This window comes from Oreochromis aureus, linkage group 15 (assembly GCF_013358895.1).
Source record: "Oreochromis aureus strain Israel breed Guangdong linkage group 15, ZZ_aureus, whole genome shotgun sequence".
In the NCBI taxonomy this organism is placed as follows: Eukaryota; Metazoa; Chordata; class Actinopteri; order Cichliformes; family Cichlidae; genus Oreochromis; species Oreochromis aureus.
The window spans coordinates 33,663,566-33,688,750 of NC_052956.1; the positions used below are offsets into that span (position 1 = coordinate 33,663,566).

Sequence of the window (25,185 nt, forward strand, 5' to 3'; positions counted from 1 at the left end):
CACCTTCAGTCTGCATGCCTAAATATCCTTGGGCAAGACACTGAACCCCAAGTTGCTCCCTGAAGTGTTCATCAGAGTGTAAATATGTGTGAATGTTAGACAGAAAGCATTTAAATGTAGAAAAACGGTGCCTGTATGAATGGGTGTCAATGGGTGAATGAGGCATGTAGACAAAGCACTTTCAGTGCTAAAATTCACCAAATTCTCAATCTAATGAATATCTTACATATAGTTAGAAAACTATCAAGGAAGACTTTACTGAGATATTGCAGACGTTCTAGTATTGTGGTATCAGAGGAGAGAATATGTGCAAATTGTGGTTCTAGTGTCAACAACTGACTGCAGAGGAGGGTTCATTGCAATATAACCATACTCTCACAGACAGTAAAAATAGTATAAACATCTCTCCAGTGAAAATGTCTGCTGTTTGACTAAGTAGACCAAAGGTTGCCTCCTTCCTTACTTGGAGATTAGCACTGGATCAAGGTGAAAAAGGGTTTTCTCTCTTGTGGATGTGACATCATCAAAGCAGACTGTTTTCTTAGTATAGGCCTAAAAATTGGGCATGCATTAAAGCCCACTATTGAATCATTGTTTTTCTCAGGTTTTTTTGCATTTATTAAATACAGTAATTAAATCTAATATTTGCAAAATCTATATCAATAATATGAATTTAGAATACCTTCTCTTGTTAAAAGCCCTTGTTTGATTGACAGGCATCTGTTGATGAACTCATTTTTCTCTTCCTGGTAGATGGCCTCATAAATGAGCCCCCCTTTACTGTGCTTGTAAACTGCATATTTGTAGGGTATACTCTCATGAAGTTTTTCCTTGGGAATTTTAACATGTCTTTCAACAAGATATCTCTTATCTCCAAGAGACCTATTAAACAGAAAGTTATTGTTAGAGATGGGACATACAGATGACAAATAATCTAATAATTCGATAGAAGCCAATATAATTTCTATACTGGCAAAAATAGGAATATTTGATCACATCTAAATTCAGTCTCACTGATTTTCCGTGGAGAATAAAAAAAACAACATTGTTTTTGAACAGTTGTGAAAGAACAAACAAACAAATAACAACAATACGTTATACCTGGGGAACATTGCGAGCGAACCATCCCAGCTTCCTAACAGTGCTTTAGATTTTAACACAACGACGTCTTTCTCTGGATGCCAGTGAAAGTCTTTAGAAACAATAACGTGAAAATACACAGATATTCCTTCAGTGACTGATGAACTGGAATAAAAGGAAAGAGGCAAATAAATAATTTGATGGTTAAAAATATGAACTCAAATATGTATATTCTACATCCTGTTACTTACTTTTGTGGTCTCTGATGGCCCACTTGGACATCACTATGATGGGGAGGGGAGGGTGAAGTTGGTGGCCTAGAGACAACTACATCTCTCTTGCCTCGTTGCTGTTCTTTTGCCAGATGTGCACCTGTATCCTTATTTGAGTTAGTGGAAGTAGCCTTATAAATGTAAAAAAAAATGTAAAAAACCCCAAACAAACCAGTTTTATTTCTTATTTTAAATAGTGTATGAGTAAAAGAAAATAAGACTTAAGTCCTACAAGAGTCTGATTGGTAGTCAGAAAAATATGTTTAATGTAGAACGACAATATGTCGATTTTCACCTTCTACTTATGAAAATGGATAATTAATGTTAGTTAAATTGGTTTCAGTTCGGAAAAAAACATTTCATAAATGTTACAATTTAAAAATCTTTTCCCTCATGTTATAATTTTGCATTTTTGTATTAAACTCAGTTTGTCAGTTAAAACTCTGTATTTGTCTTCATAATACCTCAGTGTTTTTGGTGGTGTCCTTTGTTACCGGCGTTGTGGAAACAGACAGGTTTGTTTCAGGTGTTGCCTTACTGCGTAATTCAGAGTCACTTTCAGCAGTCACAGCAAGATGTCCCTCTTTCTTATTACAAGACTCTATACCTTGAGGGAGAGCAGCTAATTTACTTTCCAGCTGTGTCTGCTGCAGGGATGTGGATCTGCTTCCATTTTCTGCTACAACTTGGGTTGCAATGTTGTCTGGTGTTGTAGAATGCTCTCTGTCCGGCTGTGATTCAGCAGCAGCCAATTGTCCCTAAAGAATAGCTACAGAGTTAGTTCACCAAATACCTAAGGGGAACCAGTAAGTTAGCACACTGTCTGAACAAGACAAACAGGACATTATGGAAGATGAACTTAAAGGTCTGGAGAAACCGGTTCTTGTACTTTTGAGACTTTGTTTTTTACTGCAGTTGAAGTTTAGTGTAAAACAAGCAGACAAAACAATGTTTTACTTCCAGAAAGAACAATCTGTGGTTTCCTGTTTAACTATTGCTGGATCAATATATTCCTTAATATATGTTTCTTGTTGTTATAAAATTGAATATTTTCTCCTCATACTATGATTTTGCATTTCGGTATAAAATTCAGTTTGAGGTTAAAACTCTGACTTCATAATACCTCAGTGTCTTTGTTGGTGTCCTTTGTTACTGGGCTGGGTCTTGAAGACTTCTCTGACTTTGTGGTATCTTGATCATCTGAATAACACGTCTCATCTCCTTCTACTTGATCTTTTTTCCTGTCAGCCTGTTTTGTCAATGTATTTTGATCTGTGTTCATGGAGTTTTCATTATCAGCAGACTTCCGAGAGAGATTTTGAGATGTTGTCTTGTTTGTATCTTGGTGTGGGGCAGGCTGCGTTGCTGCTTTGGCTTCTTTTAATATGTCCTCAGATGATTCAGGGACAGTAGACTCAGCTTCTATGGTTGTTGGGGAATCTTTGGAGTTAGACAAGGGTCCAGGATGAACATCACTTAGCTTGTCAGCAGGAATTTGATATGGATCCGGGGTGTCATCTTTGTTTATATCTGATGTGTCCCTTGTTTGATGTGCTGCTATTTTACTGTGGGCAGATGTAGGGGAGGGTGGTGTTGTTGAAACAGGCAGGTTTATTTCAGGTGTTGCCTCACTGCATGAGTCAGAGTTAATTTCAGCAGCCACAGCATTTTGCTTCTGTTTCTCCTCAAAAGCTGCTAGTTCACTGTCCAACTGTGTCTGGTGAAAAGATGAAGATGCACTTTCATTTTTCACTGTGGCTGGGTCTGTACTGCTATCTGATGATGCAGCACCTTTGCTGTCCAGCTCAGAATCATCAGTAGCCAACTGTCCCTGAAAAAAACTACACAGTTAGTTCAGGAAATACTATTTCAAATTGATAAATATTTCTTGGAGACAAGATTTCCCTGGAAGCAGAAATGCCAGCGTTCATCTTTTCAAACTGAACTTGAAAGAGCTGCAGAATCTTGTTCCTCTATTTTTAAAAGCTTTACTACAGTTGATAGTTTTGGTTCAAATCAGGCAGAAATGTTTTTCATTTTCAGAAAGAGGACAGTTTTATTTCCTGTTTTAATATTGCTACTTGACTAGACCACATTTTTCATTACATTATATTGTAATTATAAAATGTTAACTTTTTATTTGTGTTACTGTTTTGCATTTCGTATAAAATTCGGTTTGAGGTTAAAACTCTGACTTCATAATACCTCAGTGTCTTTGCTGGTATCCTTTGTTACTGGGCTGGGTCTTGTAGACTTCTCTGACTTTGTGGTATTTTGATCATCTGAATAACACGTCTCATCTCCTTCTACTTGATCTTTTTTCCTGTCAGCCTGTTTTGTGACTGTATTTTGATCTGTGTTCATGGAGTTTTCATTATCAGCTGACTTCCGAGAGAGATTTTGAATCTCATGAGATGTTGCCTTGTTTGTATCTTGGTGTGGGGCAGGCTGCGTTGCTGCTTTGGCTTCTTTTAATATGTCCTCAGATGATTCAGGGACAGTAGACTCAGCTTTTTTGGTTGTTGGGGAATCTTTGGAGTTAGACAAGGGTCCAGGATGAACATCACTTAGCTTGTCAACAGGAGTTTGATGTGGATCCAGGGTGTCATCTTTGTTTTTATCTGATGTATCCCTTGTTTGATGTGCTGCTATTTTGCTGTGGGCAGATGTAGGGGAGGGTGTTGTTGTGGGAACAGACAGGTTTGTTTCAGGTGTTGCCTCACTGCATGAGTCAGAGGTACTTTCAGCAGCCACAGCATTTTGCTTCTGTTTCTCCTCACAAACTGCTAGTTCACTGTCCAACTGTGTCTGGTGAAGAGATGAAGATGCACTTTCATTTTCCACTGTGGCTGGGTCTGCATTGCTATCTGATGATGCAGCACCTTTGCTGTCCAGCTCAGAATCATCAGTAGCCAACTGTCCCTGAAAAAAACTACACAGTTAGTTCAGGAAATACTATTTCAAACTGATAATTTCTAGAAGCAGAAATTAACACTTTTTGTATTAGTGTGCTATAAAAGGGTAGAGAGATGGGAAACTAATGCAAGCAGCATAACAAACCCTCTACTGCATAGTGTTGCCCTGAGGGAACAAACCACATTTTCATGCCTCACACTGGCCCTTCAAAAAAAACCCAACTTTTTTTTTTTTTTCAAATAATGCTAGTCTCCAGGAAATGAATTTAAGTTAATGTAATGTCCCCAAAAGTGATGGAAACACACCGTGTGTGTGTCTGTGCGTGTGCGTGTGTTCGTGTGTGTGTGTGTGTGTGTGTGTGTGTGTGTGTGTGTGTGTGTGTGTGTGTGTTTGTGTGTGGGCGCGCGCGTGCGCGTGCATGGGGTTATGGTCAAATGTTGGATGTATTTTGGTGTTTTATTGTTCTGTGAAATGTTTACATTGTTTATTTGTTGTTTATTTATTTGTTCATCCTTGTTCTACTAATAAAACTTATTATAGAATAACTTGGTGTTTGACTACCCTTGTCGCACAGTGTTGCCTTGAAGCAACAAACCAATATCTGTTTGGGGGGGCAGTGTGTCAAATTTTATGATTGATATATTATTAGGGACCCTAAAGCTCCCCCAAAATAGGGAGAACTATTTTTTTCCCCAAAAATTAAAAAGTCATGCAGTAGAGGGTTAACAAAAAGCAGGCCTTTAAAGTGGCTTTTCATGTTCTGGTGAAAGTCCAGAACATAAAAATTACAAAGTTAAAAAAGAACAGGAGGAAGAGACGACACAAGGGTAATAAGACACAGCTGAATGTAATCAGTGTACACAAATAAAGCTCAAAGCAGGACACGAGAGACAAGAACTTGCAGGAAGTAACATAGAACTAAACACAGAGGCAAGAAACACACACTTAACACAATACAGGGGGACACAGGGGAAGGCAAGAATAACATAGACACAAAACTGTAAATTCTAAACACTAACAGAAAGTAGCAAAAACTAAAGACTAAGGATCCTAAGAGACTAGCCATAGTACAGAGTCAAAATAAAACCAGTCAAAAAATGCCTAGCAAGTACATAACTCAAAAGAAAGTCAAACTCATAACTCTTGAATAACTGTACAATAATTAGAATTAAACCAAATTAGATCTTGCTACAATAAAATAACCAAGGCAGAGGGGAAAAGAAATACCACCAATTACAATTATAAAATTCAGAAAACTCTTACACAGGAGCAAACCTGGGTTCTTGTGCTCAAAAGTACAAACACTGGTCAAAGTTAAACTTGGAAGGTCTGCAAAAGCATTTTCTTGTATTTTTAATAGCTTGTTTACTGCTGTAGATAATCTTGGTGTAAAGGAAGGAAGGAAGCAAGCAAGGAAGTCTTTTTTTTTTTTTTTTTTTTTTTTACCTGTATTTGGGTGGTGTTTTCCTTTATACCTTCATCTTCTTTTGGAGCCTGGTCTTGATCCTCCTTTTGGGTTTTCTCCTTAGTCGTGGCTGAAATTATATGTGTTGATGTGGCACCATCTGTTTAACAATTATTGGCTACTTATTATTTAAGTTAAGTTATAAGTTTTATATATATCTAATCACAGTAAACATGGCATTGGAGATGATCCAGTTTTTTTCCTTATTCATATGACCCTGACCTTTGACCTATGACCACAAAGCATTACATTTTCAAATGCTATATTTTGTTATCTTTACCCAGTGATTAACTGAATGGAGCAAATTGGACTGATATCTTTGGCTTGTATAAGCTGTAAAACTTTTTAAAGATTTTAAGGTGTATTCCTGTGGTGTGCTATTTTGTGAAACTTTATGGCATCATTGTGATGTCACAGGGTGCTGTACTGAAAAATAAAAAGTGTCTTGTACAGCTCTCTCCATGCCCTATTGTATGATATATTACTTGATATGGTTTCTTGAATTTTTTTTCAGAGTCAGCTTCGACAGCAATGGAAGTTGAGATCAAATGCTTGGCAAACCTAGGTACTCGTGTCCTCTAAGGCCTAGTATATTGTTGTGAAATTTGAAGACAATCCATAAAAAAATGTGGGTATTATGAAGTTTTCACCAAATTTAAAATAATGAAAACTGTGGACACTATACGGCTACCAAACAGACAAACAAACAAAACTGATTACATACGCCCTGCCTTTGGGGGAAGAACAATGGAAATGACTATACTTCTATACTTGTGTTTCAGACGATTATCAGAACACTGTGTCATTTTCATTCTAGTTAAACATCCACCTACAGTACTGTTTTATGGTTGCAAATGAAGTTTTACTATTATGACAGGAAACTTACCTTGAGCCTTTTTTTGAGACAAAAGAAATAACTTGTAGCCACATTCAGGGCAGAATTTAAATGTCCTGTCCACTTGAGTTCCACATTCAGGGCAAAACATGATTGCCTGAAACAAAGTATAACATTATAAATGATAGAAACATTGTAATGCCCTTGAGCATCATTAGTATAATTCAAGCTGTTTCAAAAACTGTTTTACCAAATTGATTGATATCATCTTATCTTCTGTATGTTGTAATAAGTTAAATAGGCGGCAGCGTTGATGAATTTAAAACATTTAATCTCTGTTAACGTTGTTGTCCATCAACAATTTACAGTGACATGATTTTAATGTCAGACCTTAAATACTGCTAGACTGCACACATTATTGAAAAGAATGCATTTCTATATTTTGACATAGTCATTGTGATAACAGAAGATGTGAGCGTGTATATTGTATGAATAGATTATTGTAGTATTAGTGATTTAGTTGTATTAATGATAGTTAAGCATTATATTCGTTATTCATTTAAGTAGGTCATAGGTCAAGCTGCTAAACATTCACACATAGAGCACACACATAGAACTGGGAGAATAGGTCAGAGGTTTATGTGAGAAGCAGAGACGACAGAGCTGCTGTTAGTGGGATAAGAAGGGGTAAGCCAAAGCAAGGAGAACATAGTGTGCAAAAGAGTGGGACCAGCAGGAACTAGTTTTTAGAGACAAAGGTTGTTGATTTCTGTGTGTCAATGTGTGCTGCTGGAACTGCCCCAGTAGATTTTGATGTTGGATGCTGAGCTGTGAAAATCCCCAAGTACATGTAATAAAATAAATTTTTTTATTGTGAGAAAAAACAGGAATGGGATATTACACTGTTTTATGATACATTGTACTGCTGATTTATAAGAAATGCTGTTTGCAGAGAATCATGGCCTTTTTTATTATTAGAAAGAACAAAACATACTGCACAGGAAGCCAAGGTCATAACTGTGGATATTTAGGTTTTATGACTTTGAAAGGGGAGGCGAAGCTATAAGAGTGTGGGTAACTGTCAGACAACTCGAGATCTGGCGGACACCCTCCTGTCCACATCTCCCGTCCAGACGTTTGTAATGTTCAAAGTTTTGTATGGAATAAAGAGATTGTTGATTGAGCATTAAACACCGAGTGTTGTTCTTCCTTCAGCCCAAAGATCAAAGAATTGGTATATTTAACAATATTTATGTAAAAGGTCAATAGCCCAAAGACTATCATGTGAATAACAGTTGACTGGTTGTTATTTTCTTATACTGTTAGTGTTTAGGGAGTCTTAGCACACAAAAATTAAAGCTCCGTAATGTTCATTTGTTGGTTAGAGCTTTGAAAACATGTTACTTTTATGTTTATCATTGAAGTAGTTTAAAGTGGTGATGTTCTGTACTGTTGTAAAGGCTGTAAAAGAGGGAGAGATTCCTGGCAGAGGGTGGACAAGGATTGGTCTTTGAAAGATGTTTCAATGATTAGCTATTCATGCTATAGTAGAAAGTGTAACAACCAGCTCCCATCTACTGTACTTGGTCAGTCATTTACTCTTATTGTCATTTACAGTAAAAGAGGTGTTTCCTTTGGCTGTTTTTCCTATCATGTAATAAGCAACAGATATTCACACAGAATCAAAAGTGTCATCTAATAAGTTTTTCTTTTTGTTTGTCTTTTGTTCAAAACTCAAATATGTTTTGTTTATTACCATAAAAATAGCAAAGCTACAAAAAAGGAATGTTGATACACCCTTGTTCTTAATATTAATATGTATCAAAATATCAAAATCACACAATCAGTTGTAACCTTTAACACAGTATGTTTCATTGAGCCTTAACAAACCATATTCTATTCCTCTTACACTCTGATTAAGATATTGTTTAATGATATTCTCTCATTTTAGAAAGTCACAAAAACATCCTCAGTTGTGGACATTAGGTGGCAGTATTGAGTATTTTAAAAGACTAAATCTTTTTTACCTTTATAATCTCATTCCCTGTGAACAATCCATGGTGACAAGACTTTAGTGATAAATACTAAACGGATGTTAACTAATTAAAACATTGCATGTACATACATGCAGGGTATGTATGTATACTCCACAGTAACTTAGTCCAAAACGTTCTTCAAACACAGTAACAAACACTGTGGTGTACTTACAATGATGATGAAAAATAAAGAGAACAAAACATAAAAAGTTGCATACATTTGAAAATCTTATAATGTTCAGTTTTTAGTGAAAGCATTGGAAATGTGTTATTATTTGTTTATTATTTGTTAAAGTCATACTTGAAGGTGTACTTTTGCTGTACTATTGTAAAAGCCCGAGTAGTAAAAAAATGTGGTGTGTTATCAACAGCAGATTTAATATAGCTTACTGGGTATTACAGAGTTATTTTCACTTTCATTTACAGTAACGGTGGAGCTGATTCATAACTTTAACTTTCCTTTCTTATACTCAAAACGTGTTCCAGACTTTTTCCTTTGCAAAAAAATTAGCAATTGCTTTATAAAAAAATTATAACTGCATTAAAAAAAATCTTGTATAATGTTTTATTTTATGTATTTTATGAAATTAATTTAGGCCATCTTGTATTATGTAGTAGCATTTAACAGTTAAAAAGACTTATTTAGATTCATAATGTTTGTCTTTTTATCTTTAAATTAGAATACAGGACAGGGTGATAAGGGATATGCTGAAGTTCAGTAGGAATTATACAGTTAGGTCAAATGCTGTTACAGATTACCAATTTCTATTGTAATAAAAGACGAATAAAATATATCTGATAATATTTAATATTACAGACACAAAACTTTAATCTCGGGCATGTCTCAATGCATTATTATTATCTGTAAGGATAGTTGTTAGATGTCCTACCTTGTTTGTTCTTCTTCCTCACATTGTCAGCACTGCATGTCTGAGCTACAGTCTAGTGCTACAGGATATAGCTTAATCGTTCCCATATTTACTTTCATTTTCATTTACAGTGAAAGGTGTGGCTGTTTTTCAAATCATGCAATCGATAGATAAATAATCACACAGACTCAAAAGTTCTGTCTTGACACTTTTTTCAGTCATATCCCCAAAATATTTTTGGGGTAATATTTTTGTCAGATATGACAAAAATAATAATAATAATAAAAAAAAATAAAAACAAACCCAGTCAACAAGATTTTTGTCACGATCCTGGGTCTTATGACCCAGCGGTTTCAGTTTCTTGTGTTTTGTCACTTTGTATTATGGTTTGAGTACACCTTGTTAGTTTATAGTTTAGTCCTAGTCCCTATGTTGTTATGTTTAGCTTTTGGTTGTTAGATCCTCCCCGTGTCTTTGCTCCTGTGTCTCCCTCCCTGTATCTGTGTTCATATAGTTCTGAGTTCCTGTGCCTTGTTTCCCTTCTTGTTTTATTCCATGTTTTCCCCAGCCCTTTATGTCTGTACTCTCCCCGTGCTCTCTCTCCTCCTCCTCTCTGCGTCTCTGTGTTCTTCCTGTGTTACGTTTAAGGTCTGCGTCTTGGGTCCGTATTTTAAGTTTCGTGTCCTCCCTGTCTTGTTATGCGTAATTGTCCTCAGCTGTGCTCCCCGTGTGTTCTCACGTCCCTCATTACCTTCTGTGTATTTATGTCGCAATCTCCCTCTGTTCCGTGTCGCGTCGTCCCTCATGGTTGTGTGCGTTTCCTTGTGTCTCCCCTGTGCCTTAGCTTTAGTTTCTCCCAGTATAGTTTTGTATCACTCCTTGTGGTCCTGTTAATAAAGCCGTGCCTTCTGAGTCTATCCCCATGTGTCTTGAGTCGTGCGTTTGGGTCCTCTCCTGCATACACACAACCGCTCCTTGACAATTTTAGGGTTAGACTTAAGTTAAAGTTATTTAAACAACACCATATGCATTATTAAAATAATCTGCAGAGCAAGAAGAAAAAGTGTAACGCACTTTCATTGTTTGACACATTCAGTGTAGTAACAGAAAGTTTGTAGGGGTCCGTGTAAGTTAATAGTGTGTCTAAGTGTCTAGGTGCTACCTGCTAATAATACAGGAATTGCCAACTCCCTCCACTTCAGATATTATACACTTTACAACGCACTCAAACACAAGGTGAATCCCACCTGCTAAATTATTTTATGGCTCACAGGAAGTTAAAAGCCATAAAATTACCATAGTTTGTGTGTAAACTACATGTCCCACAATGAATCTTTTGTGTCCTACGTAATGACAGCATCTGCCTCCCGATGGCAGTATTTCAACAACAGCGTGTTTCAGAGTGGTTTCCATCTCTGAATAAAAAAAAGAAAAAAAAAAGAGAAAAATCTTGCCATCCAGAAGCCAAAATTTCAGGTCAGTGCCTCAACATTTTGATTTTAGTATCTCAAAATGTCAATTTACTAACTCAAACTTCAGAGAAAACAAGTCAAATAACTTTTGAGATACTAAACTGAAATTTTAACTTAGCTCTCCCAATCAGGAAAATGTTTTTTTTTTTTTTTTTTTTCAGTGGCAGAAACAATAGTTTCTATAGTTTTCAGTCAAGTCATCGAGTTTCAAAAAGAAAAAGGAATATCAGCAACACCAAAATGTTGATGCAGAGGAAAAGCAATTTAAGACAGAGCAAATGCAAATGCTTGTTTGTGCTACAGGGAAACATGCTGGTATGTCTTCTTTGGTATGAGCCCATACTGGTGCTTGGGGAATACAGTTCATGCCAGCACTTTGAAACCTTTAGTTTTACAAGCACAGATCCAAGTATGGTAATCTTAGGCATCAAGAAAAGAAACAGAAGGCCCAAAAATTAAAATGTAGTTTGCAATCTCAGCAGGCTATGATAGCCACAGCTTTAGTACAAAATGTTGCAGCACTGAAAGCAAGTTTTACTGTAGTTGAAGAAATTAGAGCTCCTAAGCGTTTTTCTGAAGTGATGATTCTGAGGTCAAGAAGACTGAGGGTCCTCAAGCCTACACTTTATAACTCACATAACTGATCAGCCTGTTTAACTTACCTAAAAACCTGTTTTTGTTCAGGACACACCTGATAAAAACAAACTTAACAATGTCAGCTTGTCAAGAAATAATATGGCAAACTATGGGAGGAAATATAGTTAGGAAACCTGACAACACAGCTTGCTAAGGAGGGATGTGGTATCTGTTTTGTTTTTTCATTAGGTGTTGCTTTTCTCTGTGCTTACAATTCTACATGTATCCACAGCTCATGCTGCTAATTGAACAAAAATAAACAAGACTCAGCAGTCCATCGGCATCTAAAGGACAAAGGTCACTCTTTCGAGGATGCCAATGTTCACATTTTGGACAGAGAAGACAGATGGTTTGAAAGAGGAGTAAAAGAGGCCATCTATGTCCACTGTGAGCGACCATCTTTGAACAGAGGCGGTGGTTTACGACACCAACTGTCTGCCATCTATAATCCAGTTTTGAGGTCCCTTCCCAGACGCCTTAACGCCCACTCACATTCTGGGCCATCTGACCTCAGGAAATCACATGATAGGGTGGGGCTAGGTTTCACCATGACCTCAACCAAAACCTTGGCTGATGACCCCACGTTTGCTGTGTCCCTTTCATGTCTCCTGGCAAACTGCAAACGGGACTTTTTATGTCTTTCTGTCAACAATGGCTTTCTTCTTGTCACCCTTCTTTATAGGCCAGGTTTGTGGAGTACACAACTCACAGTTGTCCTGCAGACAGATTCTCCCACCTAAGCTGTGTATTTCTCCAGCTCCTCCAGAGTGACCATGGGCCTCTTAGAAACTTCTCTCACCAGTGCTCTCCTTGCTCGGTCCATCAGTTTAGGTGGACAGCCATGTCTTGGTATGCAGTTGTAGCATACTTTTTCCATTTTTGGATGATGGATTGAACAGTGCTCCTGGAGATGTTCAAAGCTTGGGATATTTTTCTGTAACCTAACTCTACTTTAAACCTATTTACAACTTTTATCTACATCAATATATCATTTTCGTACCACTTAACAATTATGTGCTACTTTGTGTTGGTTTGTCACTGACAATCTCAATCAAGAACATTTAAGTTTGTGGCTGTAAGGTGCCAAAAATAGTTCAAGGGGTATGAATACTTCTTCAAGGCACAGTAAACAACCATAAGCAACTTTTTTTTCTTTTTCTTTTTCTTTTTCTTTTCTTTTCTTTTTTTTTTTTTTTTTTAAAAAAAGGGGTTAAATTTCAATAAGTGACTGACAATCTGTGACTATGGCAGAAATAATACATTTCAGGTCACATGTGTGTAACAACTGCTTTATTGACTATTTCAGAGGAACATTTTTCCAATGTACTTTAATCTTTTAGCAGATACACAATGAATAATCAATACAGGATACTTGATATATGTAAGAAAAAGTAATACAATTTTGTCTCTGAGTGTTGGTCAATAGTAAAATATACTTGATAAAAAAAAAGAAAGCAGAAAAAAAAAGAAAAGTGTGCATAATCCTTCGGCATAAAGAGTAAATCAACAAAGTTTCACACTATATGACTGTCAAATTCAACAATGCATTTCTGAATTTTCTAAATAACTCTTAGTAATCTTTTTAGATTGACAAAATGCAACACATGAGCAGGTGGCTCATATTGAAGAAATAATGCACTCGTTTTATCTGCCTTGCTGTGTATCATTGCTTTTGTTGAGGCTCAGTGTTATTTTTAATTTTTCAAATCAAAGTATTAGAGAAAATAGCTAAAATGTAAAATACTGACTTTCATATTGATGCAAACAAAAAGTATTTGACACTGTTAGTAAAATGTAAAAAGAAAACTATCAATCATTAATTTCTTTACTCAGTATCATGTCTTTAAAATGTTTACATCACATTTTGTTCTTTAGCAGTAAAATATATGCAAGAATAATGCTAAAACATACCATGAAAAAACAAAACCAAAACAGTAAATCATCATCAAAGTGAACATTTTTCTCAGTAGAGGAATGAAATATAAAAATTATAAAACAAAAATAGAAAATTAAAACCTGTTGGTTTATAAATTTTACGATGAAAAATAAACCGATAAACTCATCCAGTTTATCTCCTTATATACTTTCTGTTTGATGAAGTCACTTAACACATAAAAATCTGATAAATCCAACTTTCCAGCACAGATAAATGGAAATAATCTCAGACTGCAAGTCAATTTTTTTTGTTTAAATGAACGTATTCAAGTCACTTTTATGCAAATGAACATTTATAGTTTTTTAACATGTAAGAAAAAATGGAAAATGTGCAGTTTTGTACTAGTTTATCAATCCATCCTGTTGTTACTTCACCCTAAAAGATTTTACTTTAAAACAAAAACATAATCATGCAAGAATGATATATAAAATATATGAAAGCAGTCATACTGTATATACTCTCACAGTGAATACATGAGCAGCTCACTCATGATGTGCTTGAGTTTAATTTGCTTTGCTATTTCATTGTTTTCACAGAGGTTAAAGGTAATTTCTGATCTTTCTCATAAACAAATCAAGAAAAACATCAACAAGACTATAAACAAATAAAAGAGTTCAAAGAAGTAGTATGAATTAAAGTTAACTGATAAACTAAAATCTCTCTAAACTCATCCAATTCATCTCTGTTATCTGCTGAACACAACCAGGTTTAATACACGTCATAAAAATCTGATAAATCAAACTATTACATTTTTTTAAAGGCCATAAAATGTAGCAAATCTCAACTTTTACATAAATGTAAATAAAAACCTAAAGCATTTTAAAATATAAGAAAAATAAAATATGTATGAAAAAGTGTAAAACGCTCAGTATACCATTCCCTTGCATATTTATGATTGAACCGCGCACATTTATTTACATTGGATTACAAGATTTTGCTTTTTTCTGTGTATCAATCATCTATCGCTTTAAGTTCTTATTAGATGGAGAAATATTATTCACTCCTCGCAGCATGATAATATTACTCTTTTTTTTAATTCAACCCAGTCACAAGACAAGTAAAATATAATGAAAAATAAAATATTAAAATGTAAATATAGTTTTTTGTTGTTGAATTGAATTTCTAAAATAATTCCAAAAACAAATGAACAACACAACACATCCTATGATTATTACACCAATAAATGCAGAAAAAAATACCTTTGTTTACTTCTTTAGATAACTAATATCTCTCTATGCACTCATTCAGGTCATCACTCATTCATCAACTCCTGTTTGGCTGTGATGGTATATTTCCAGGTCTCAATTATATGAGACAGCTGCACATTTTCAGAGAAGTTTTCCTCAACGTAAGGAGGGACTTCTACTTCTTTAAGATCCATGTAGGCACCGACCGCCTCCTTCAGACTGTCAGAAAGAAAGAAAATATAAATTTTAATACATTACTTTACATTTGAGAAAATAATTTTTTACTTAGCAGGAAAACAAAAAAATATTCTAACAAATAAAGACATTCACACTTTTGGTATAGACAGAAAGGCCAAACGATGGGGCACTATACAGATATGAAAATGAATAAACAGGGCTTATCTGAAGACAGTAAAATATGCACAAAGTACTGGAAAATTTTTAAGATTGATTGATTAACTGAAAATTAATTGGACAAACTAACATAGTTTTAAATATAAGTATTGTTTTTAATACTTAGATGAAAATCTTTTGCTTCATTCAGACTAATCTATAACTTTATGCATATCTCTACATCTCTGAGATCACTCTTATATATCCATATTTTGGCTACACAGGATCATCTGCAGTGACTGTGAGGCTTAGAATGTAAATCTCTCTTCACACCCGCTAAATCAGGGCCAAACAGAACAATGGCATTACCAAACAAAAATCTGATACTATACAACAGGCTTACCTCCATGATGGATTGTAGTCCTCAGTTGCTCGTAGGCGGCCCAGACGCAACAAGAGGAACTCGTGCATCTCAAGCAGCCACTGGTCCACATTTCCTCTGGACATGAATCGTTTCAGCTCAGTCTTGTTTTCCTCAGTCAGTGGCACCTGGTACTCGGCTGGATACCCCGAAAAGGGTTCCTTTTTAACAAGACATGCAGTCATGCATTTTGTATGTACATGGTAGATGGACTGACTTATGTGGTCATAATGACCAAAGTGTTAACACAGGAGCTTAGGATCAAAACTTACAATTTATGTATCCTCAGTGAAAAACAGCATGTGGTGAATAAACTTGAAATTTTATTTGTATCTGAAAACAAAACATACTGCAAAACTTACCCTTTTGAGTTGCAGCATTTTTTCAGATCTGAGAGAGGACAGGACTTGCCACAGACAAACACAGTGTCTGAGGTCACATTTGCAAAAAGCCTGCAAAAAAGTGATCAACTTAAAGATCAACTTATAGATAGTTTGAGCCTCACATATCAAAAATCAGTATTAATGATAAAGCAAAGACCAGAGAGAACAGAGTGAGAGAGTGTACATGTACTGACCTTCAGTATGTGCTGATTAATGTTTTGGTCCATCTTTAGTATTTCCTGAAGGTAAGTGACCAGTTTCATTTTGGGATCACCACCAGTCATTGAGAGATAACCCAGAAGCAGCTCCACAATCTTCAGTGCTTCACACACCTCACTGTAGGAGTCCAGCTGTCTCGACACAGAGTTCCAGATCAAACGGGACAGAGCCCTCTGATAGAGAAACAAAGCAGTGAAGTCATAAAGCACTGAAAAGTAAATCATCCCAATATAACTGTGTAATGTGTGAGTAGATCTTTTATAGATGAATGTTATGACAATTTTTCTTATTTGCTGTTACTATTCGGCCTGAAATGTTTATGCGATTTGGTCATAAACAAAACATCAATCTGCTAAACCTGTAATAACCATTTACAGTTTATAGATAGTAAATTCCATTTATCAAGAATATCTCCCAAACAAATATTAGCACTTTTACTGTAAACTCAATATGGGTCATATTACTTTACCTGTGGCACTTTTCCATGAACAGTTTTGAAAATGGTCTCATAGTCTCTCTCTTGCATATTGACCAGCGTGGGAATTCCCTTAATAAAACACAGGGGGTTAAGTGAAGCAGGGAAATATGTATATATGACTTTAAAATAAGTATGATAACATAGAACAGATACAAACTTGAGTCAAATGATGAAAATTTCCCACTGTAGTTAACCAACACAATAAAAACAAACTCCATAGTGCAGTGGTTTACAACGTTGCCTAACAAAAGATTCCTGGCTTTATTCTGGAAAAAGAATGCCTTGGAGGTTTTGTCAGGAAGGACTTATGATGTAAAACCCACATGTTGTAGCAGTGTGCTGTCATAATTATGTGGAACACACAGTAATAGCTAAGTCCTATTTGTGTTTGTACTGTATTTGCTTCTTTAGCTTGCCCCCCTGCCGTCTATTACGATAGAACTTCAACAGAAAAATGAACTTCTTTGCAGTGGAGAGAAATCAAGAGCTTAAAACAACTGGAACTCTTAACTTCAGCCAAAGTTTGTGTCATTTTAGATGTGGGACACATGTTTTAACCAAACCAGGCTGTGTGGACTCACTGCGCGGGTAATGAGAGGTTTTCCCTGCAGAAAGCGGGTGAGGATCTGCTGTTGGATCCTGGGCAGGTCATACTCAGACATTGTCTCGTGGCCACATTCCAAGCTGTACTGGCAGTTAGACAAAATCAGAGGAAGCAGGTCCTTCTCCACATCATAGCTGATCACATGCTGCTCCGTTAGCTCCGTCAGACTCACTGTGTAGTCACTGCAGACATCACAATGTAGATATGAACTTTAATCTTCCAACATTTCTTTGCTCATGTTGGTCTAGAATGCAAGAAACTGTTTTGATGAAGAAAAATGTTTGTTGAGAGCAAAACTGAACTGTATTATATTTACAATATATAATATATCAATAGCATTGACTCAGTAATTTGTTATGTGGCTCTGGATATCTATGTCAAGCTCCCAGGTGAAAGAAAGGATTTTTAATACAAACACCCCTGAATGATACTCATCTGATTCATCTGTCCCTTTGTTTGAAGTTCAGGTAGGAGGATACCTGATACAGCTTGATTACAAAAGCTACATAACCTTCTTTAAAAACATACCTGCTGTCCTCTCGTGTGTGATGGTCCACTGCATTCACCAACTCATTGTGGAGAGTCACCAGATAGCTGACCAGCCCTGTGGCACACAGGCCTGGACCCTGCCGACGGGGCAGGAGGTACTGCAGGTCACTGTCCAGGTCCAAATCCCTGCTGCAAAATTCTTCTGGAATTTTTATTTCATCTATAGTTTTGAAAGGACACATAAATAATTCCTTATTTCAAATATAGCAAAAATCTATGTATGTGTTTATTAACTGTTCCATTTAATCACAAGCACAAAAAATAATAATAATATGTTTTCATTAACTGGTCAGTGGTACAGATCTTTTTCTATTCTTTTGACCTCTATTGTATACAAAGTCATTTAGAATTAGAAGTATGTTTGCTCTCGAAGGCAACTAAAATCAATCACGAATTCCACTGTTCCCATTTTAAACCCATTAAGGCAAAGTCAAATCAAGCTATTCTGAAAAAAACATAAAATAAAAGGAACAATAAAAGATGTAACTGCACCAACAAATTCTCTTGTTGTTCAGACAAAGGGTAGAATAAGTGCTTTACTTACTGCTGGTAACAGAAACTCTCAGCTGATTCCATGTTTTCAGGAAGGTCTCAATGTGTTTTTGATACCATTGCCTCATTTCTGAAACAAGTAATTTAAAAAACATTTGTATGACATAACATGAAACAGAATAAAAATATTTCAGTTGCTTTGTCTGTGTAGCAAAAGCCAACTTTAAAGGATTTTGACTGTGAATTTCACATTTATTCAGAAATAGTATTATAGATTAATCTCTTCATTGTTCACATTTGGAGAGAGTTTAGGTCCATATAATCTGCACCTGTTTGCTGATCAATGAATTCTCTGATGGGGCCCACGATATCTTCAGTTGCATTTTGGTACTTTCTCACCAAACGTTTCTGCAGGTTTAGGATTTCTGGGAGGAATTTGATAAGCCGAAATTCTCTCTCCTGAAAAAGAAAAACATAAACCAGTCGGCTGATAACAATGCTTCAACAGCACAGGCTGTGTATCTTTGGTTATTTTTAATTCTACTGGTGAGAATAACAACAAGCTTATTGAAACTTTTTAAAATTGCTTTTACATTTAAAATATAAAGATAATTATTTATAGTATGGCGGTGCACTGATAAAAATGAAGGTTGTAGGAAAAGATAGACTATTCAACTCTAGAAATGTGTAATAAAGAGCATTGTACTCATTGATCTCATAATATATGAGGGCAAATTTGACATTTGGTCTAAAGGTTTTAAAAAAAGAAAACTTTGCAATTATCCATAGTGCACAGAGTTACCTCAAAAACAAAAAACAAAACAAACAAACAAAAAAACTCAGTCTGGTCAGTAATTCACACAAGCAATAGAGTAAATTTTTGACTGGACGGGTGAATTCTGATCAATCAAAGTGTTACATCTGTGTGACACGCACCTTCTGCAGGAACCTCCAGAGCAGGGGGAGCTCCTCCTTTTGATCATTAGTCTCCATAATGTGTGTGAGGCTGAGCAGCGACAGCCTCTCCCTGCAGCTCCACACTGCTGAGCTGTCGACCTCAGAGCACTGTTGCAGTGAGGCGAGGAAGCTAAAGTCATCACCGTGGATCGTTCTTATGATGAAGTTGGAAGATACACGGGAGTCATTTCTAATGTTTCCGTTTGCCTCTTGTAGGAGTTGGTCAAGATCCTAGACACAAAATATTGGTAAAGGTGATATAAGAGGGTTTATATAGATAAGACTGAAAAGTGTTGATGACAAAAAGGGTAAAAACTGAGTTAACGAATTACCGTCAACTTTGGTGTCATAATATCTGTCGCCACAGTAGTCTCCCAGGTGTTTCTGGATTCTTTGGATGTAAGGTAAGGGTCGATAGTAGCTAGAAAAAATGCAAAAAAAATGAATGGCAGACTCTTTCTAAGCTTAAGTGGGATCAAGGTCTTATGAAGTACTGACTTCCATTATTTCTTCCTGTCATTCTATATGTGACCATATTTGACACATGTTCATGTGACTAAAGATGGGATACTTACTGGAACTGGCCCGTGGTAGCTCCTGCAGTGATTTGAGCACCAAGTGAACAGATGTTATGTTGTCGTCAGCTCCTTTTCCCAGTGCCTGGGACAGCTGTTCAAGATCCTTTATTATATGCAGCCTGAGAAACAAACTGACGTCCTTCACGGGTGGCTGGATTATCTGTTGGACAACCTGAACAAAGAATGAGTGACAGCATCATTGTTAGACGTAATAAAACAAGCGACATCATTCATTGAGTTTTGCGGATTGTTAATGAACTCGATGGAATGATTTGAGAGCTTGGCTACACATAAACTAAAAATATGCTAGGAGTTAAGCTGCTTAGATATTGCCACTACTGTACAAAGTAACTCTCACTTCAGATACTTCATTTACAAATGATTAGGATCCACAAAAATAGAGTAATTATGATCTGCTCACCTCAGGTTTCTCTGAGGCTCCCAGCATCATGGCCAAATGTGTAACCAACCTGACCAGAGTAAAGGGAGTCAGAGACATGTGTTTGGTGTCTAAAGCATCTGGGTTATTTCTCCGTTCAGGGTCTCCCAGAATGTGACCGGGACGTGTTTGATCCCTAAAACAACAGATTTGTATCAGTAAGAAGAAGAGCTGGTCTACTCCCAGTGCCACAGCTTTAATGGTAGAAAACACATTCATACAAGCACATTTTTTTTAAGTCCTTTCGAAGTCTAAGTCCAAATATGTGTTACTTTTCTAAGTGGAAGGTTTGACATCACTGGATGAATATTGTGAAAATTTCTGCAGTGGATTTTTTATAAATATGCTGAAGCTGCTTTACAGGGAGTGCAGAATTATTAGGCAAATGAGTATTTTGTCCACATCATCCTCTTCATGCATGTTGTCTTACTCCAAGCTGTATAGGCTCGAAAGCCTACTACCAATTAAGCATATTAGGTGATGTGCATCTCTGTAATGAGAAGGGGTGTGGTCTAATGACATCAACACCCTATATCAGGTGTGCATAATTATTAGGCAACTTCCTTTCCTTTGGCAAAATGGGTCAAAAGAAGGACTTGACAGGCTCAGAAAAGTCAAAAATAGTGAGATATCTTGCAGAGGGATGCAGCAGTCTTAAAATAGCAAAGCTTCTGAAGCGTGATCATCGAACAATCAAGCGTTTCATTCAAAATAGTCAACAGGGTCGCAAGAAGCGTGTGGAAAAACCAAGGCGCAAAATAACTGCCCATGAACTGAGAAAAGTCAAGCGTGCAGCTGCCAAGATGCCACTTGCCACCAGTTTGGCCATATTTCAGAGCTGCAACATCACTGGAGTGCCCAAAAGCACAAGGTGTGCAATACTCAGAGACATGGCCAAGGTAAGAAAGGCTGAAAGATGACCACCACTGAACAAGACACACAAGCTGAAACGTCAAGACTGGGCCAAGAAATATCTCAAGACTGATTTTTCTAAGGTTTTACGGACTGATGAAATGAGAGTGAGTCTTGATGGGCCAGATGGATGGGCCCGTGGCTGGATTGGTAAAGGGCAGAGAGCTCCAGTCCGACTCAGACGCCAGTAAGGTGGAGGTGGAGTACTGGTTTGGGCTGGTATCATCAAAGATGAGCTTGTGGGGCCTTTTCGGGTTGAGGATGGAGTCAAGCTCAACTCCCAGTCCTACTGCCAGTTTCTGGAAGACACCTTCTTCAAGCAGTGGTACAGGAAGAAGTCTGCATCCTTCAAGAAAAACATGATTTTCATGCAGGACAATGCTCCATCACACAGCGTCCAAGTACTCCACAGCGTGGCTGGCAAGAAAGGGTATAAAAGAAGAAAAACTAATGACATGGCCTCCTTGTTCACCTGATCTGAACCCCATTGAGAACCTGTGGTCCATCATCAAATGTGAGATTTACAAAGAGGGAAAACAGTACACCTCTCTGAACAGTATCTGGGAGGCTGTGGTTGCTGCTGCACGCAATGTTGATGGTGAACAGATCAAAACACTGACAGAATCCATGGATGGCAGGCTTTTGAGTGTCCTTGCAAAGAAAGGTGGCTATATTGGTCGCTGATTTGTTTTTGTTTTGTTTTTGAATGTCAGAAATGTATATTTGTGAATGTGGAGATGTTATATTGGTTTCACTGGTAAAATAAATAATTGAAATGGGTATATATTTGTTTTTTGTTAAGTTGCCTAATAATTATGCACAGTAATAGTCACCTGCACACACAGATATCCCCTAAAATAGCTAAAACTAAAAACAAACTAAAACTACTTCCAAAACATTCAGCTTTGATATTAATGAGTTTTTGGGTTCATTGAGAACATGGTTGTTGTTCAATAATAAAATTATTCCTCAAAATACAATTGCCTAATAATTCTGCACTCCTGTACAGAGCAACTCAGTTATATAAAAGTCTTTGTTAGCATCTAAAGACAAATGAGCAGTGCCTGAATTATCTTGTGCTTCCAATTTCTTCTTCTGATCATTTTCTTCATGGATTTAGTAAAGACACACAGTGTCAGTTTGTGGCTAGAAAAATATATATATATATATATATATATATATATATATATATATATATATAACACCCAGCGCGCCCTGCGGGCGGTTTATCCTTCAAGCTCGGGTCCTCTACCAGAGGCCTGGGAGCTTGAGGGTCCTCTTGCAATATCTTAGCTGTTCCCAGGACTGCGCTCTTCTGGACAGAGATCTCCGATGTTGTTCCCGGGATCTGCTGGAGCCACTCGCGCCTAGCTTGGGAGTCACCGCACCTAGTGCTCCGATTACCACAGGGACCACCGTTACCTTCACCCTCCACATCCTCTCGAGCTCTTCTCTGAGCCCTTGGTATTTCTCCAGCTTCTCGTGTTCCTTCTTCCTGATATTGCTGTCATTCGAACCGCTACATCGATCACTACAGCCGTCTTCTTCTGTTTGTCTACCACCACTATGTCCGGTTGGTTAGCCACCACCATTTTGTCCGTCTGCATCTGGAAGTCCCACAGGATCTTAGCTCGGTCATTCTCCATCACCCTTGGGGCATCTCCCATTTTGACCTCGGGACTTCCAGGTTATACTCGGCACAGATGTTCCTGTACACTATGCCGGCCACTTGGTTATGGCGTTCCATGTATGCCTTGCCTGCTAGCATCTTGCACCCTGCTGTTATGTGCTGGATTGTCTCTGGGGCATCTTTACACAGCCTGCACCTGGGGTCTTGCCTGGTGTGATAGACCCCAGCCTCTATGGATCTTGTGCTCAGAGCTTGTTCTTGTGCTGCCATGATTAGTGCCTCTGTGCTGTCTTTCAGTCCAGCTTTGTCCAGCCACTGGTAGGATTTCTGGATATCAGCCACCTCCTCTATCTGCCAGTGGTACATACCGTGCAGGGGCCTGTCCTTCCATGATGGTTCCTCGCCTTCCTCCTCTTTCTTGGGTTTCTGCTGCCTGAGGTATTCACTGAGCACGCTGTCAGTTGGGGCCATCTTCGTGATGTATTCGTGGATATATATATATATATATATATATATATATATATATATATATATATATATATGTATCTCTAGCTGTGAGAGCAGTCCTTCTTTTGGATCATGGATCATGGCCAAGCTTGAAACCTGGACCCCCGTGGCGGTTACCAAGATTGCGTGAAGTACCCTCAGAAGGTCTGCTAGATGATGTTAATGCAGCACTACGGATGATACCTACAACCACGATTACCGACACTAACAAGCTGATCTACACTACGGCAGCAGTGATCAGTGAGATGCTTGGCTACAAGTTGAACAGCCACAAGGGCAGTACCCTCCATGGAGAAGGAGGCTAGAGGGCAAGATCAAAGTAGCATGGAGGAGGTTAGCCAACTAACGGAGTTGCAGAAAGGCGCGACAAAGAAGGTGCATAACAAATACAGCAAGCTGTCCATACCTGAGGCCTTGGAAACTGCCATGCAAAGACTCACAGCCTTGGCCAGCCGCTTGAGGAGGTACACCAGAGAGATCGAAGGCAGGAGAATAAACCAGCTGTTCTCCACAGAACCAGCAAAAGTGTACTCTCAGTGGCAGAGGAACAATAGCAGAACAGAACCACCAAGGCTGGAGACGGAGCAATACTGGAAGAGCATATGGGAGAAGGACGCAACCCATAACGGCAATGCTCAGTGGCTAGTGGATCTGAGGGCAGACCATCACAGTGGCAGACATCCAAGAAAGGGTCTCCAGTATGAAGAGTTGGACAGCACCAGGGCCCGACATGGTTCACGCCTACTGGCTGAAGAAGCTGACTGCACTCCACGGCGTCTGGCAGCACAAATGAACCAGCTGCTAGTTAACGAGACACCGGAATGGCTAACCGAAGGTCGGACGGTCCTGATCCCCAAGGACCCCAAGAAGGGACCGGTCCCATCCAACTACCGACCAATAACCTGCCTCAGTACTACATGGAAGCTCCTGTCAGGCATCATATCGGCTAAGATGAACAGGCACATGGGTCAATACATGAGCGGGGTACAGAAAGGGATTGGCAAGAATACCAGAGGCGCAAAACACCAGCTACTGGTAGACAGAACAGTCAGCCGAGACTGCAAGACCAGACTGACCAACCTGTGCGCAGCCTGGATTGATTACAAGAAGGCCTATGACTCAATGCCCCACAGCTGGATACTGGAATGCCTAGAATTGTACAAGATCAACAGGTCCCTAAGAGCCTTCATCAGGAACTCAATGGGGATGTGGCATACAACACTAGAGGCCAACTCAAGCCCATAGCACAAGTCACCATCAAGTGCGGGATCTACCCATGAGATGCTCTGTCCCCACTGCTGTTCTGCATAGGCCTGAACCCCTCAGTGAGATCATTGACAAGACTGGCTACGGATACCGACTACGGAAGCGGAGCGGTTGTCAGCCACCTCCTGTACATGGATGACATCAAGCTGTATGCCAAGAGTGAGCGAGACATCGATTCACTGATACACACTACCAGGATATACAGCAATGACATTGGAATGTCGTTTGGACTGGAGAAGTGTAGTCGGATGGTAACAAAGAGAGGGAAGGTAGTCAGAACTGAGGGGATTGAACTACCAGAAGGCAACATTGCAGATATAGAGGAGAGTTACAAGTACCTGGGGATCCCGCAAGCGAATGGGAACCATGAAGAGGCCGCTAGGAAAGCTGCAACCACCAAATACCTGCAGAGGGTCAGGCAAGTCCTGAGGAGTCAGCTGAACGGTAAGAACAAGATCCGGGCCATCAACACCTACGCCCTGCCCGTGATCAGGTACCCTGCTGGGGTAATAGGCTGGCCAAAGGACGAGATAGAAGCCACTGACATAAAGACAAGAAAGCTCCTTACCATGCATGGAGGGTTTCACCCCAAGTCTAGCACCCTGAGGCTGTACGCTAAGCGGAAGGACGGGGGCCGGGGACTGGTGAGTGTCAGCACCACAGTCCAGGATGAGACAAGAAACATCCACAAATACATCACGAAGATGGCCCCA

The 25,185-nt window shown here is 38.3% G+C and overlaps 1 protein-coding gene across 1 annotated transcript in view; it reads right to left on the reverse strand.

Annotated features, from left to right (window-relative positions):
• Nucleotides 1–14,724: 14,724 nt before the first annotated feature.
• The window catches only part of LOC116318261 (E3 ubiquitin-protein ligase rnf213-alpha-like), a 47,475-nt gene continuing 37,014 nt past the window's right edge, over nt 14,725–25,185 (reverse strand). The window contains 13 exon segments of the mRNA XM_039598456.1: nt 14,725–14,923; nt 15,441–15,619; nt 15,821–15,910; nt 16,036–16,233; nt 16,530–16,607; nt 17,120–17,324; nt 17,671–17,851; nt 18,236–18,313; nt 18,513–18,642; nt 19,120–19,371; nt 19,473–19,561; nt 19,716–19,890; nt 20,140–20,293. Coding sequence (XP_039454390.1) covers nt 14,770–14,923; nt 15,441–15,619; nt 15,821–15,910; nt 16,036–16,233; nt 16,530–16,607; nt 17,120–17,324; nt 17,671–17,851; nt 18,236–18,313; nt 18,513–18,642; nt 19,120–19,371; nt 19,473–19,561; nt 19,716–19,890; nt 20,140–20,293 — 1,963 coding nt within the window. The 3' untranslated portion in view covers nt 14,725–14,769.